At 40.1% G+C, this 16,381-nt stretch overlaps 1 protein-coding gene across 3 annotated transcripts in view; it reads left to right on the top strand.

Moving 5' to 3' along the window:
- Positions 1-16,381, top strand: part of RELN (reelin) — a 497,367-nt gene that overhangs the window by 413,314 nt on the left and 67,672 nt on the right. For all 3 annotated transcript variants that reach the window (XM_032304615.1, XM_032304614.1, XM_032304616.1), the window contains exons 35-42: positions 1,120-1,260; positions 1,367-1,544; positions 5,308-5,392; positions 6,211-6,393; positions 8,572-8,743; positions 8,858-8,960; positions 10,990-11,219; positions 15,123-15,343. In XM_032304615.1, the coding sequence (XP_032160506.1) occupies positions 1,120-1,260; positions 1,367-1,544; positions 5,308-5,392; positions 6,211-6,393; positions 8,572-8,743; positions 8,858-8,960; positions 10,990-11,219; positions 15,123-15,343 (1,313 nt within the window). The remainder of the gene's footprint in view (positions 1-1,119; positions 1,261-1,366; positions 1,545-5,307; positions 5,393-6,210; positions 6,394-8,571; positions 8,744-8,857; positions 8,961-10,989; positions 11,220-15,122; positions 15,344-16,381) is intronic.

Below are 16,381 nucleotides of genomic sequence, written 5' to 3'. Positions count from 1 at the left end.
TTTTAGAACTCTATTACAAAATTAACAAACTGATGCCAGCATCCAAAGATCTTATTTGGGACACTGGACGTCTCAGCAGTTATTTATGATATAAAATGGTGACGTTGCTAGTACCCAGGGATGTTACTGAAATGCGGGGTGGGGTACTACCTGAGTTTAGGGGGACTGAGGGAACTTCCTGGAAGGGCCCAACTCTGAACGAATAGCGAGTCCTGGTAAAGAGGGCATGTGGGAAGGGAAGACATTCTGCAGCTTGGCCTTGACATTCCATTTGTTGGGGAATCACTGGAAGGGTGTTCTGTGGAGTGGTGACGGGATTCGATTTCCACTTTAAAGCCACCACACCCGCAGCTCTGTTGCACTGAGGGAGAACCTGTGTCTGGAAACAATAGCACTGGAAATGCTGCTGTTGACATTCTACTTCAAGGATCCTGGGTTCCACGTTCCAAACAAGTGATTCCTCCACTTCCGCTTTGTGGTCTGTTTCTAAGTTAGAGACTATTTCTGTGGTTTGGCCCAGGCTGCGTATATTTCTGGATAAGGTGATCTGACAGGGTAGTCCAAAGAGCAGATTACAAATGGAATGGAAAATGTGGGCGTGCCTCACATGGTTCTGGCCCTCACCTTTCGGCAGCCAGACCTCAGGCACCATCATGGAGGCAGAACTTCCCTGGGGTTTCCATTTCCTGTCTCAGAAACCATTTAGGGACAGTAGTGCCGGGACCTCATTTCCTCGTGCTTTTCCTCATGCTTCTCATCCATTCTGCCTCTTTCCTCATCCTGAATGGCAGGAAAAGCCTGAACACAAAACCCCAAATTTGGCGCGTTGTTCAAACACACAATAAATCACCAGTCCAAGATAACCTTCCCATCACAGACGTGTTAGGAGACATCTGTATGAGAGGAAGGGTGACATATTTACCAAGCATGTTTTCTACTCTCTCGCAGTGGTGGGTTCATCAGGAAAGAACATCCAACACTTGGTGTGAGAACTAAGTGTCTCCAAGAAGAGGGAAGGAGAACTTGGAGGAGGGCTCTTCAGAGGGAAAGGGGAGTTAAAGGAAATGTTCTCCTGCTTTCAAGGATGCCTGTCGAACCAAGTATGTTTTCTTTGGTTAGGTCTCCCAGGACCCGGTTTAGATGGATTCAGTCCAACTACACTGTGGGGGCTGACACGTGGGCTATTGATAATGTTGTGCTGGCTTCGGGCTGCCCCTGGCTGTGCTCTGGAAGAGGAATTTGCGACGCGGGACGCTGCGTGTAAGTCCATAAAACCGGCAGTTTCTTTGTTTAGGATGCAAAAGCAAAAATGACTTTCGAACTCATGACAAATTATGCCTTTCGTCCCCTCCTTCTTCTCTCTTAGATGTGACCGGGGCTTTGGAGGAGCCTACTGTGTGCCCATTGTTCCTCTGCCCTCGATTCTTAAGGATGATTTCAACGGGAACCTACATCCCGACCTTTGGCCTGAAGTATATGGTGCCGAGAGGGGGAACCTGAATGGTGAAACCATCAAATCGGGAACATCGCTCATTTTTAAAGGGGTCAGATAAGATTCTACTTCTATACTCTGCTATCGGGATTCCTTCCTTCCCTTACTGCTCCACACAAATGTGTTTGTGAACCGGCTCAGATAGTGTATTACTTTATATGAAGCTGTTGTCTTCTAGCCCAGACCACGTTTCCTCCTCTGTTCGCCATCATCATTTTTCAGGATCACTTAGGCATAAAATCTTTCCTCCGCTTTGGTGATCAGACCCCCGTTACTTTCTGCTGCAATTATATACATATATATGTATATATGCACGCACACACACATGAATTATGCATATGCAGTTTCTAGTATCTTCTAGAATGTAGCATTTTCTGTGTTATTGAATATATAACTTAGAGAACTGTAAAAAATGATTTTAGAAAAGGGCTTTGCTTTTTCCTTTCTTTCTTTTTTCCTTTTCCTCCGGCCAATAGAACCCTTTGGTGACTTGAAGAAAACCAAACATCGGAGTCAAGTGAAATAGCATTCTCAAACATTGTTAGTCTGTTTTTGTGTTTCAACCTAGATGTTTGCTGAGAAAGAGTTAAGCAGTTGTGCGAAGTGCTTTACTGGTTGTACTGTACCTTCCCCTGTGAATACAGGCCGTATCCCGTCTCTCCCACCATGGGGAAGTCGGCTAATACAGGGTGCACTAGTGAAATCTGTCACAAAAATCTGCATGGGCCCCCATACAACCTTCATGATTAACATCCAATGCTTAGAAAATTAGATACCCTGAAACATTTTTTTTCTTTTAGGATCTCATTTATTTATTTTTGAGAGAGAGAGTGCACGAGCAGGGGTGAAGGGTAGAGGCAGAAGCAAACTCCCCGCTGAGCAGGGAGCCCAGTGCAGGACCCTGGGATCATGACCTGCGCCTAAGGTAGACACTTAACCAACTGAGCCACCCAGGCGCCTGGTGGAACTTTCCCAGTTATAGCTGATAGAGGCTGCCTACCGTCCTGATTTAAATACCTAATTTGTCTCAAGTTTGGATGAGAGAGAAAAAAAAAAAAACACTTAGGGGTCGGAGAGATTCACTAGTCCCTACGAGCTCTGAGAAGCTGAAGAAATCAAGGTAACATTTCAGGATGGAAACTGCTGGTTTTCATGTGTATGTTTTTACAGTCTTGTTGGAGGCATTAGCTGTGATTACCACCACTAGCTCACTTCCGATCTGCTTACAGCATTGACAAGACCGAAAAGCAGGAGCCCCATGACTTTTCATGATTTAAATATCTTTACCTGATAAATTTTCAAGCAGTGAATTAACCTGGTCCCTAGATCCTATGAAGGAAGAAGACGGACAGTGTTTTCTATTTTCCCTTTAGCCATCCAAATGCAAGAGCAGCCAAGCATTATCTGTATTAGACATTATCTCTCAGTTCTGCAAGATGTAGAGAGGGCCCAGCGTGGGCCACTCAGTAGGGTGCAGTTTGACCTAGAAAGGCACTCCTTCGTTAAAAAGGAAGTGATAGTCTCACTTTAATGTTTATAGATTCAGGAGTATGATCAGCTATTCAAATAGCTTGTTGGATGCCAAAGAACTCCCACATTTAGCACAAATGGATTAATGAGCCCGGAAAAGGGATGAGGAAAGAAACCTGTTCGTGAACTTGAATATGCACAGAAGCAGGGCTTGACATTTCCACCGTGTAATTAATACCAAGTGCTGAACTACAAGCAAATACTACAAACATGAAAGATACTTTCATCGTGCCCACTTTCAACATAACTGTTCCTACAAGATGCGGTGTGCAGTGGTCCTTTCATGGCTGATTTGTACTTGCCTATGGGAACAGCTTCATACTTAGGTTCCATAATCAAGGGGATCATACTCCTTTAATTGTTGTTAGCAAGGGATCTTTTTTAGCTGGTTCTGCCAACTAGCCACCTCGAAGCTTATTCCTTGTAAGTTGAAGAAGCTGCCTTTCCTCATCACCTCAACCTCCACGTGGCACCACACTGTAAAACCATTCAAGGCTTTGTGCCTGTCAAGGTAGGAGGGAGAGAGTGTCTCTCGACCATGAGACAGGAAGAACAGGCATGGACTCGGTGCCATGGACTGAGTATGGCGATGAGTTATTAGGGTAAAGAAAAAAAAAAAAAGACTGAAAATATAAGGCTTTACAGTGTAACCTTCAATCCTGGAAGTTTGAGTTGATGCTTTTTGAAGTTCAGGGACAGGTTCACATGCCGCTCCTTTTTCATGACAGTATTAAATGATTCTCAGACTCTAAATTTAGCATTATCTGGATTTCTTCTCCCAAAACCAGAAGATGATTTAGTAAATGAAACACTGGTATCCTATGAAGGATGGAGGACAAGTTTCACAGTCTGACACATCTGGGCTCGATTTCCCCCATCAATACTTTTAAGCTGTGCAGTCTTGAGCAAGTTACTGTCTTTGAGTTCTAGGCTCCTTCTCTGCATCATAAAGATAATAATATCTCACCCTTATGAGTGTGATGTGCATTAAAGGAAGAAAGTGTCTGTTTTAGAACCTAGCATGTTATAGGCATTCAGTAATATGGTTGCTATGACAAAATTAGTTCTATTTAAAGCTTTTCAGTTATTGGGGTTTTGTGCTGGGTAATAAGAAAAAGAGGATGAATTTCTTTTCTCTAGCTAAAATTACATTTGGTGTTTGTTAGTTGACCATTAAGAAATCCAAGGACGCCTGGATGGTACCGCTGATTAAGCCTCTGATCCTTAGTTTCGGCTCGGGTCATAATCTCAAGGTCCTGGGTTTGAGCCCTGCCTCGGGCTGCCTGCTCAGCAAAGAGCCTGCTTCAGATTCTCCCTCCCTCTGCCCTTCCTGCTCATTCATTCCCTCTCTCTCTCTCTCTCTCTCTCTCTCAAATAAATAAATAAATCTGGAAAGGAAGAGAGGGAGGGAGAAAGGAAGGAAGAAATCTGGTGTCCACTCAGTATCACATAGCCCTATACCACTAAAGAGTCACTTCATTCAGATGTCACAGCTAAGACCCAAAAAAGGCTTATTTGTACCTTAGGACACTTGCACAGTGAAATTTTATTTTACTGGCTGTCACTGCAGTCCTGTGTACATGCAGAGAAAACAAGCTATGGGGCTGTCAATCCCAGGCATCCAGAAATAGTTAATTAGCAGAAAAAATTGCCAAAGCTAATGTGATCGCTTTCTTCCTTCTTTGGCTTCTCTGCCTGAGCAGTTACAGCTGAGGCATGGGGACTCGCTTAGTTATGCCTTATTTATCTTGACCAACTGGAGGGTGTTGTGTCAGCCTGAATGAGAGCTTCCCAGCGCTGTCAGAGCACACAAAGGAGTAGTGAGTCCCTACGACTCCCTGGAACCTGAAAAAGTTACCTATTAGTTCCCAACTTCCAGCAGGAGCACTTGGCAGAGAATTTCCATCCATTTCCTCATTACGCCTGTCATGGCATGCTGTGGTCAAAGGAGACTACTTTTTAAAAAGGCCTGCAGATAGGTAATGCTGTCATTTTTGCATTGCTTTTTATAAACGTCACAGCAAAGTGGGATGTCGAGTTGAGACAATGAAATTGGGTTATGCAGTCATAAGAAATGAAAGCCTTAAGAAACTGGAAAGGATCCATTTTTCCTTTTCAACTGGACCCAACATTGCTTCTTGAATGAACTGAGTGAATACACATAATTGAATCATTACGTGTATGCATCTATTACTTAGCTAATGCAAGTGAGGTGTATAAAAGTCAAAGGAAAATAATTTTGCGTATGAAATAAGGTCGTTTAATGTATATGTCTCTGTTTTCAGGAAGGACTGAGGATGCTTATTTCAAGAGATCTGGACTGTACCAATACTATGTATGTCCAGTTTTCACTTAGATTTATAGCAAAAGGTAAGTCATTTGTATGGGTAGAATTCGTTATTTCCCCTTGCCTTACACAATTCCTCCCCCACAAAGAAACGATGGATTTGAGGCCCATAAATTCTGTTGCATGGGAGAGCTGACATAAATTTGAGTAACTAGATGTAGATGTGCTTTTATAAGTTCATCTTAATGTAAGGGTAAGGTAACTGCTGATTTTGCAGAAATTTCATATAGCTGTAGTAATCATACTAATTCTTTGGTAGCTACATTTATCATTATATCCCTGAGTCTTTTTTTTTCCACCACTACTTCCTAGTTGTAAGAATTTTAAATTTTAAAAATTTAACTTAGGGACATTTTAGATTTTCTTTTATAGATGTGAACCCCTAAAAGACAACTCTTTGCCATTATGACCTTTCGTATTAACTAAATCATTTCCTTGACAAATAATGCCCTAAGGATATAATAAGCTTGCAAGTAGATTTTTGTTTGTATCCTAAGATTTAAAATGTTTGACCTTTTATAAAATCGTGATGCCCGTAGAAGCAAAATTCTCTGATGTAAGATTTCCTAAAGGAAATACCGAAAGATACGTGTTCATATCTGAGAAAGAGAAGGAGATACTATTGTGTGAAAATCTGAGTTCTGGTGTGTGTTTTGAGATACAGTCATACAGAAAGCCCCACCTGACTTTGCTTAAAGTTGCCTCCAAAGCATTTGGACTCTAAAGCCCCTATGGCAATATAAGTCAGCTTACGCATCAATGCCAAAAGGATAGTCTTAGAATATACCTTGTGCCCACTTTTATCACAGTATGTTTTATGCCTGTGGTGTCTTCTCTCTAGGTACCCCAGAGAGGTCTCACTCTATTCTACTACAATTCTCCATCAATGGGGGAATCACTTGGCACTTGATGGATGAATTTTACTTCCCTCAAACGACCAACATACTTTTCATTAATGTTCCCTTGCCATATACTGCCCAGACCAACGCTACAAGGTTCAGACTCTGGCAACCTTATAATAATGGTAAGAAGGCACTTGTTCTCCTGTGATCCAAACTGACTGGCTTTTAACATGTTTGTTTCTAAGATGTGGAGGAAGTGTTTGTCAACTGGGAAGTTTCATTGTCTGTGACACACATTTTACCTAAAGGAGTCTCAATGAATAATTAACTTTATGTATCTTTAGTGTCTCTTTGTACTTGACTCGTCAGTTCTCGATGATGTAAATATAGCTAAAGCCACTTACAGAGCTAAGGTTTTTATTAATTTTTTTTTTCAGAGCTAAGGTTTTTAAAAAACAATTGAGCACTGAGGCACCTGGGTGGCTCAGTCGGTTAAGCGTCTACCCTCGACTCAGGTCATGATCCCAGGATCGTGGGATCGAGTCCCATGTAGAGCTCCAGGGAAGCCTGCTTCTCCCTCTGCCCCTCTGCCCTTCTCAGGAGCACACTCTCTTAAATAAATAAATACAATCTTTAAAAAAAAAAAAAGTTCAGCATTATCATTAGTCACTCATCAATTGTAACTACATTCCTGCTGAATTCATTTAGGAATAAATAGTTCTTCTGAGTGTGGCATTTCATTAGTGAGACAGAACAACATTGCAGCAAAATACCATGACAAAGTGACAGGGACTCACACCAAGCAGAAAGTGCCTTAGATAAAATATTCTTATCACATACCCCCGCTTCCGTTGATAAGTTAAAGTGAATGTATAATTTAACAGCATTTCCAGATGGTTACAGAAAATGATTTTACAAATTTGTAATGTTTTATTGCTTCCAATATTTCTATTAACTGACGATTATAAAGGACCAGACTCTACCAAATCATGCATTTAATGGCCTGAGTAAGCATAGAGATATCCCATTAAGCAGATTCTTTGCAGAGGTAACACAGAAATGAATAAGAGAACGTACCGCTAGCTCTAAAGCTTAACCTGAATATTTACCTCATAACTAGTAAGCCAAAAATAATTTTTAACTTATTATAAACAGAAAGAAATAATCTTTTATAATTACCAAATAAATATGAATAAATATATAAATACTACCAAGTTTCACAATCAGAGAATCATTGTCTTCATGTTATGGTTGGAATGCTTACCTGGTTTTTCTTTATCGTTTTCACCAGCTGCTTCCAAAACAAGAAAAGAGAAGAAAGCTGCTAGAATTAGAAAAGTGATAGGTTGAGGAGAGAGAGAGAGGGACACATGCAACTTCATTTAAATCATCAGGTTATTTCTACAGGTTCCTGTTTACAGATTATGTATGTGTGTGTATATGTGTGTGTGTATGTGTGTGTGTGTGTACAGAAAATATATATATATGTATATATATATATATATTCTAAGAATTGTAATCAATGTAGAAAACAATAAAGAAGCATCCTTGAGGAATCTTGATGATTCTGCTTGGCATGGTCTTACCTCCTTGTTTCCCTGAGTCCAAACAGTGCTTTGCAAAGGCAGCCTGGGTTTGCCGTCCTCCCTGCAAAGTAGGTACCTGCCTTCAACACCCAGGCTGGGTTGCTGAATCAAGTTCTATGACAGCCCAAGGAGTGATTTTACTAGTTTTTTAGATAGTTCCACATAACTTTAAATAAGCATAGAAGTTTTGAAAAGCATTTGAAAGGATATAACACAGAGTATTTTCTTCTGTGTAGTTCTAACAATTAGATAAAATTAGGCATCAGAGCAGCGTTTTCATGACCACAGCCCTTCAGCCCGACTACAACACGACGCTCAGTCATGAGTTGACTCTAAAAGGTAGTAAGAGGCTCCTCAGATCGACTCGTGCACCTCAGTTTTAAATCTGCAGGCTTGACCCCTGTGCTCACAGATTCAGATATCTTACAGGTTCTCCTAAACCTTGAAAACATAAACCCCATTCGTGGCAGTACAGGCTCTAGCACCACAGCACTGACTGGAAGGGGAGCACAATTTCTCAAACCGTCTCAGCTTTCTGAAATCAGTGAGGCTGTTCCTTGCTCTGTCAACTTAAGGTGATTGACAGCTTAATTTTTCCATACTCGAATCACTATAAAGACGTGTTGTGTAGTTTGTGTTTCTTTGTCTGGAAAGCATATATTTAACTTGTTGTTACTGATTCCCTTCTGTCATTTACTTTCTTCCAAAGAGCAAACGTGTCCCTCCAGTTCTCACCATTGGAAAACCTTTTTTTTTAATCCAAAAATGCCTTAGGTAAGAAAGAAGAAATCTGGATTGTTGATGACTTCATTATTGATGGAAACAATCTCAACAACCCTCTGATGCTTCTGGATACATTTGACTTTGGACCCAGAGAAGACAATTGGTTTTTCTATCCCGGTGGTAACATTGGTCTTTATTGCCCGTATTCTTCAAAAGGAGCACCGTAAGTCTTTCATTAAGACTCTAAAACAAAACTCTATACAAATTTTGCTTGCTCTATATAAATCACAGTGAACTTTTGCCCAAGCGGATTTCTTCTTGTTTTCTTCCGTAACAGCGAGGAAGATTCAGCTATGGTGTTTGTTTCCAATGAGGTCGGTGAGCATTCCATCACCACTCGCGACCTGGATGTGAATGAGAACACCATCATACAGTTCGAGGTACTTGACTTTGTTCTATCAGAAATGCTTTAAATTTTATCTTGAACAAAAAGCCAGGAAAGAGAAGGAAAATCTCAGGTAGTTTTCCTGCATTATGACTTTCCCTTTTTCCCAAGGACAAAAGAGGTTTTATATCATAATTCATTTTTATTAGCAGAACCAGTTGTCCTACTAAGTCTTACATCTGAATTTTTGTCCTTTATTTATGATATAATCTTCCTACCTACTACAGTGGGAAGTTGTTGAAATAAATTATTTTAAACATTATAAAAATGAAAAAGGCCATACTATTCTAATATGATTGTTTTCACAATTTTTATGTGTTACTTAAGACTCAGTCGATGTAACTACTCTTATACCAGGCTGGCATATTTATATAATATTTATCATGGTGCCATGAATTTTACAGATAAAACAACACTACACTATTTTTATAATTTTTGTGTATTTCACTAATATTCATGGACCTCTTATAATTTGGAAGAGAGCAAATTAATAATGTATAAAGAAAAACTTGTATGTATTTCAAAAACTTAGATAAAAGCAGCAGAACCAATAGTACCAAGTTTCAAAAATGCTTGTTTCCTAGCTGAAATCTCTAGCTACCGTTGGGAGGGCTTACAATAGTGCCTGACTGGATCAACAAGATTTTGAATATTTGTTTTAGATTAACTCTCGGTAGCCTCTAAATTAGAGTTGTCTCTTGCATCTCAAAAGTCAGAGACGGTGGGGCACCTCGATGGCTCAGCGGGAAACCTGCTTCTCCCTCTCTCACTTCCCCTGCTTGTGTTCTCTCTCTCTCGTTGTGTCTTTCTCTGTCAAATAAATAAATAAAATGTTAAATTTTTTTTAAAAAGTAAGAAACCAAGTGGCACTTTCATAGAGAAATTATTCTGTATCTATTTTAAACTTTCTCTAATGTTTTCTAGTTTTATTTTAAGTTCCTTCTATTTTCTAAATATGTGCTTTAAATGTTAATAAAAAATAACACCTGTGGCCCTCTTCTGTTATCAGAAGGACTTGGATAGAAACAAATGCCTATATTTGAAAAGTTTGTCTAATGTTGATAGTTTTCAAAAGGTACAAGGAGTAAGTTCAACAACAGAAATTATTATTTTTTTTTAAAGATTTTATTTATTTATTTGACAGAGAGAGATCACAAGTAGGCAGAGAGGCAGGCAAAGAGAGAGAGAGAGAGAGGAGGAAGCAGGCTGCCTGCTGAGCAGAGAGCCCGATGCGGGACTCGATCCCAGGACCCTGAGATCATGACCTGAGCCGAAGGCAGCGGCTTAACCCACTGAGCCACCCAGGCGCCCAACAACAGAAATTATAAATGTAAATATATCCGGGTGCTACAACAGCAAGAAAATAGTAATCTCACCTGCAAGAAGGGAGAACTGCATAGGAAGAATTACGTGCATTTATTTATTTAAGTTTTAGTTTATTTATTTGAAAGTGTGGAGAAAGGAATGAAGTGGTTATTTCCCTAATGGCTAAGGTTTTTCTGAACACGCATTCCCTGTGCAGGACAAAGAGGGGCAATAATTGTGTTTTGTTGAATACATATTGAGGTTTTTTTCACGTGCAGAACTTTGAGGATCATTTGGAAGGTGTCACACGAAGGAAAAGAGAAGGTCTTCCTATCTAGCGGACTGAAAAAAAGGCTAATGGTTAGAAGTCAGGAAACAGTCTTTTCATTACAGTTTGCTTGGTTTGGCTATGAAAGTAGGCCAGAGGTACAATTTGGAATCCCTGCCAGCCTCTGCCTTACCCACTTCCTAGCTTTTTATAAAATGAGGGAAAATAAATTTTTTATGAGGCCCTTTGAGGTTCTTTATGAAAAAATTATTATTTGAAGGTAATATATGATATTACTCAGTTAGGCAAAACAGAATTTTACAGTGTTAAATATTTCAGCAAGGCAGTTCCCAGGAAAATGGACTCTCAAGAAAATAATGAAATGGTGAATCATTTCAGAGCCTCTTGCTCTGAAGTAATTTGTATCTGTTTTTTCCCCTTCCTCCCGAAGATCAACGTGGGCTGCTCCACCGATAGCTCCTCTTCCGATCCAGTCAGACTGGAGTTCTCAAGGGACTTTGGGGCGACGTGGCACCCGCTGCTCCCCCTCTGCTACCACAGCAGCAGCCACGTCAGCTCTCTGTGCTCCACCGAGCACCACCCGAGCAGCACCTACTATGCCGGGACCACCCAGGGCTGGAGGAGGGAGGTCGTGCACTTCGGGAAGCTGCACCTTTGCGGGTAAGGACCTGCCGCTTCACACGGCCATCTTTCTCCATTGACAACATTCTCCCTCATGTCACCACTGACTTGCCGCTCTATGGGGGGGCGATTTCCCTCTAGTTCTCCACTTCAGCACACCAGTGGTTACTCCAAACGTGGTACTCCGAGCTGACACACTACTCAGTTTGAAGATAGATTTCAAAGAGTACATCATGGGCTGCACTCTGTAGTGATTCGTATCCCCCACGGGTCTTTACTAGATCCATGAGGAAGCGACAGAAGTATGGTTTTCTCCTAATGTTGTAATTCTGCACAGCACCTGCCCCCACCTCCCAATATAAATACAGTGAGAATTTTATGACTTTCAGACATCTACCTGTGTCTCTTATGGAGGGAGGGGGCACAGCGGGAGGATGGAAGCCCACAGAATATTCTAGGTGCCTCATTAAAAAAAATAATAATTGTTCCATTCCCTCCCCCAAAGCATTTCTGCTTTTCCAACCTCTCTCAGCATTCTTGCTCCATATATTTGACTCTTCTGTTGAAAGGCTATTTGGGGATAAAGGGCTTCAATTCTGATAGAAATGAAATGAATTGTTCAAAAACTAAACCTAATAATATAAGTGAACAAAGAGAGGAAGTCAACAAAGCAGGCTGCCTCAGAATTTGTCTTTTCTCTCAGAAGAAAGAACCTGTTCTTTCAGGGTATGTCGAAAAAAGAAGAAAGTACTAATATACTTTCAAGATGGAAATAGATTTATATTCCTGATGTGAAACTCAGCATAATTAGAAGTCTTGGGTCTTCAAGCAAAATGACTAATACCTAGTACTTTTCCAAAAGGGTGAAAGTGAATTTTCACAAGTCTGTGTTCTCTTTGAACATAAATCCATTTGCTTTTCATCATATCATCAGCATAATTTTTATAATTTGATTGCTAAGGACTTTAATATTTTGAGCTGTCAAGGATGTCATTTACTAATTCTTGCTATTACACCAGCATATGATTCCAATGGAAAATCCAACCAAAAAAAAAAAAAAAAATGAGCAGAATGTCCTCACGGTTCTCTAGAAGGTAAAGCGGGCACAACCAGAAAGCTGTTGTTGCTGGGGGTGGGGAGGATTGTCTATAGAAGAACAGGGCAGGGAGAAAGAGTCAGGAAAAAGTTTTTATCCAAGATCAGTTGTATTATTTAGGATCCTATGTTGCAGGAAATATAAAAGGGCTTACCAAAACAGTGGAAGAACTTACTAGAAGCGTACTGGGGAATTTCAGGGATGCCCCACTCCAAAAGTGTGAGGACCTCAGCAAAAGGAGTGTGTGATTCTCATTTTTATCATGCTGACTTTAACATTATTCAGCAAACGACCACTCTCATGTGCTGGAACTCTTAATTCCGCATTTCTAGAAAAGACAGTCTGAATCCATCAGCTGTAGCCAGAAAGCTAATCTCTGCAAGAGAACCCCAGCTGCCAGAAATCCATACTTAAGGGCAGTGTAGACAGGGAAAGGCCTGCTGGCCAATCAAGCAGGCATCTATGACCAAGATCGTGACCATTATGGTTGTTGTTGAAAAGCTCCAAATTTTCTCTTTAATGGACCTCTCGTTTCCTGCTGGTTCTCAGCTAAGAATTGGATTAAGTACCAGACCACCCTAAAGATAGGGTAGAGGCCATGAGTTTACACTGTTTTAACAACTGAGACTTGCCTCGGCACGTTCCCACATGACAACAGTCTTCTTTTAAAAATATGGGATAAAGTCACAGGACAGTTGCTACAGTGTCGTGGAAACCACCTCATGTAGAACTGGTGACATCCACGGGGCAGTGCTGACGCACTAGGAAATACCATTTGGAAATCTGATGAGAGAAATCATAAGGCAATATAATTTGAACATTAGAAATGCATGTACTTTCACCCACATTGAGTGTCAGTTTAAAATATACCTCTTCCAATGGTAAAGGTACAGAACTTGGGCCATTGTTTTGCCGTTTTTATTTCTACAAAAAGAAATCTGTTGCTGAGACATGTCCACTCTGAGAATGGTATGAAACTACCTTCCCAGCTGCCTTCAACCATTTCTGCGAAGAGAAGAATTTGCCTTAATAGTGTTGTCTGGTCCTTGTTTCAGGAAGAGAATTAGCACTCTTCTTAAAACCCACACAGGCATGAATTGCTGGAAGGCAAAAGTTAAATTTTCTCCAACTCAGTGAACCATTGCTTGGTTTGTATTCAACATGGCCCATACTGACAGTACAAGCTAGATGCTAAAAAATATATATATAACCATGTTTAAGTTACCCTTTTCTGTGCACTTATTGGACGCCAGGTACCAAAAAAGCATCAGAAATGTTTTCAGGTGCGAAACAGACCATATTTGCCTCCACATCTAGTCAAGTCACATTTGAAGCATGAAGTATTGAGCTTCCATTGAGTTTTATTCATGTCACCTTGTGTCCTTTTCGTCTAGGAGTCTTTTTGTCTGTAAAACTTCCTAATTGCTTTTGCTTTATACAGTTTCATAATGAGTCAACCAAAACCTCTGTCTAAAGAAAGCACTGTTGTGTGCTTGAAATTTTAAGTTTGTGTTTAAAAAACAGATCCTTTTGAATACCACTGGCTTGGGAGAGCAGACGCTGACACTCACCAGGGAGGGTGGCAGCGGGAAATTTTCAGAATAAGATTTCAGCAGAAGGGAAGTGCAGTGAAACCAGACCCTTCAGCCCATTTATCATAGTGCTTGCGGTTTCTGTGTCAAGACAGGTGAACAATAATAAATATCCAACCAACGTGGTTCATTTGTATTCAGAACATTTGAATAAATAAGAAGTTCAAAAAAATCCATGTAGGCTTTTGTTCAAAGGAAAACTCTAGCCATTTCCCTCAGCTCAGCAGTCTGAAAGTTCAAAGGGTAGAAAGTGCTTCTTGCCAAGACTATAAACTCTGACAAGTATTTGAAAATAAAATGTAATTATGAACTGGCATTTTGGCAGCAGCTCAGTATGGTTGGAGTCTTGAGATAAACAATGAAATTTGGGTTAAAATTATATGTGGGAACTTGACTCCCTCTGCTTTACTATCTACTAAGCTTTAGAAGCCTAGTAAATAATTCCAAAATTGACTCCTAATTCCTGTTTCTCAAAAAATTATTCTGAATTTGGTTTCTATGATCACTGGAAATGGGACACATTGATAGGGTGCAAAAATGAATGTGCATGCCGTCTCTGTATCCATCCCCTCAAAACTAAATCTGTCTTCTTTGAATTGAGTTTTGTGTCTGATAAAATATACTAAAATTTTTTGGATGACTACCTAAATATGTAGATTATTTTCAAGAAGCTGTCATCCACAAGATGATAGGGCAATATACTTGGAAATAAAATTAATTCATGATTGTTGAGGGCTGGAACTAGGATGGTATGGGGAGTAACTGCTTAATAGACACAAGGTTTTCTTTTGGGGTGATGAAAATGTCTTGGAACTTGATTGAGGTGGTGGTTTGCTAAACACTGAATGGGATGACTGCCACCCCATTGTACTCTTTAAATGGTTAATGCTTACTTTTGTATAACGTGAATTTGTCCTCAATTTATGAAGAAAAAATGAGTTATGCGGAGTGTAGATAGTCAGAGTGGAGGAAGCATCACCAAAGAAGTCAGTATTGAAAAAGGTGGAGGGTCAGGTGGAGTTTGACCCAACGATAGGATTGGGAAGGGCTTACGGGAAACAGGAACATAAACTGGCAATTATCTTGGAGATTGAGGAACAGAGTTTGTGTTCTTGAGATGTCAAATTGTTTTTTCTACTTCTTGAGTGTGGTGCAGAGGTAGTAACTGCCCACTGCTCCTTGATTGGATGGCCTTACTTTGAAGCTGTGTTGTTATGTTGATTCAATTTTAAAAGCCTTGTACCTCTTTTCCAGATCTGTGCGTTTCAGATGGTACCAAGGATTTTACCCCGCTGGCTCTCAGCCAGTGACGTGGGCCATTGATAATGTCTATATTGGTCCCCAATGTGAAGAGATGTGCAGTGGACATGGGAGTTGTATCAATGGAACCAAGTGTATATGCGATCCTGGATACTCAGGTCCCACCTGTAAAATAAGCACCAAAAATCCTGATTTTCTCAAGGATGATTTTGAAGGTAATCTTTTAAAATAAATCCTAGGTAGCTTTGTGAAACAACTTACGTATTAAATGTAATTTGTAATACAGAAGTAATCACGAATCCCATTCTAACATTTCATTATTTAGCCTTACAATTGGGACCACCCATGGCTTCATTTAGTTCTGAATTATATGGGGTTCTGTGTTCAAAGCAATGCAGTGAGAATGAGTCAGGCCGTGCTTGAGAGAAATAAATCTGTTCACCACTTTTCTATCACACGAAATCGCTGATTGATGATAATTTTAAAAAACTATCTCTAGCGAGTTAATCCTAGATAGGGAGTCACTCATCATCAACTCATTGAGCAGCCTCTCATCACTTTCTGTACCTCAGTTTTATATCTAGAATCTCACGTCATTATGTCTGATGATGTTATAGAAAAATGTGCTTGGATATGTACTCTGATAAAACAATGGGAAACCATTCTCATAAGAGAAAGTCTTAAACAACTGTAATAACTATGCATGTTAGGATAGTGGGATCAGAAGATTTCTTTCTTTTTCCCGAAAAGATTTCTTTTCTTTTTCTTTTTCTTTCTTTTTCCCAAGTTGTTTATAAAATTGTTATAATAGATTTATGGTTTCAAGGTACAATTTAATATTAGATTTAGGTATATCAACACAGTGGAGTGTGATGCAGCCATAAGAAGGAATGAAATCCTGATTCATGCCACAACGCGGATGAACCTTGAAAACATGCCAGGTGAAAGAAGTCAGACACAAAAGGCTAAATGTCAGACGATCATAGAACATCCAAAGTAGGCAAATCCATAGAGACAGAAGGCCGATCAGCTGTTGCCTGGGGCTGGGTGAGAGGGAGAAGAGGAGTGGCCGCTTAATGGGTATAAGGTTTCCCTCATGGGTGATGAAAAGCTTCTAGAACTAGGTAGTGGTGATGGTTGCACAGCATGAATGTGAATGTACTAAATCCCACCAAGTTGTTCACTTTAAAATGTTGAAAATGACCCAATTTTGTATTGTGTACATCTTACCAGAATAAAAAAAAAAAAGAAGA

This window comes from Mustela erminea, chromosome 11 (assembly GCF_009829155.1).
Source record: "Mustela erminea isolate mMusErm1 chromosome 11, mMusErm1.Pri, whole genome shotgun sequence".
NCBI classification, from domain to species: Eukaryota; Metazoa; Chordata; class Mammalia; order Carnivora; family Mustelidae; genus Mustela; species Mustela erminea.
Note: the sequence above shows the minus strand (reverse complement) of the source record. Positions and strands in the feature narration are given on the sequence as shown.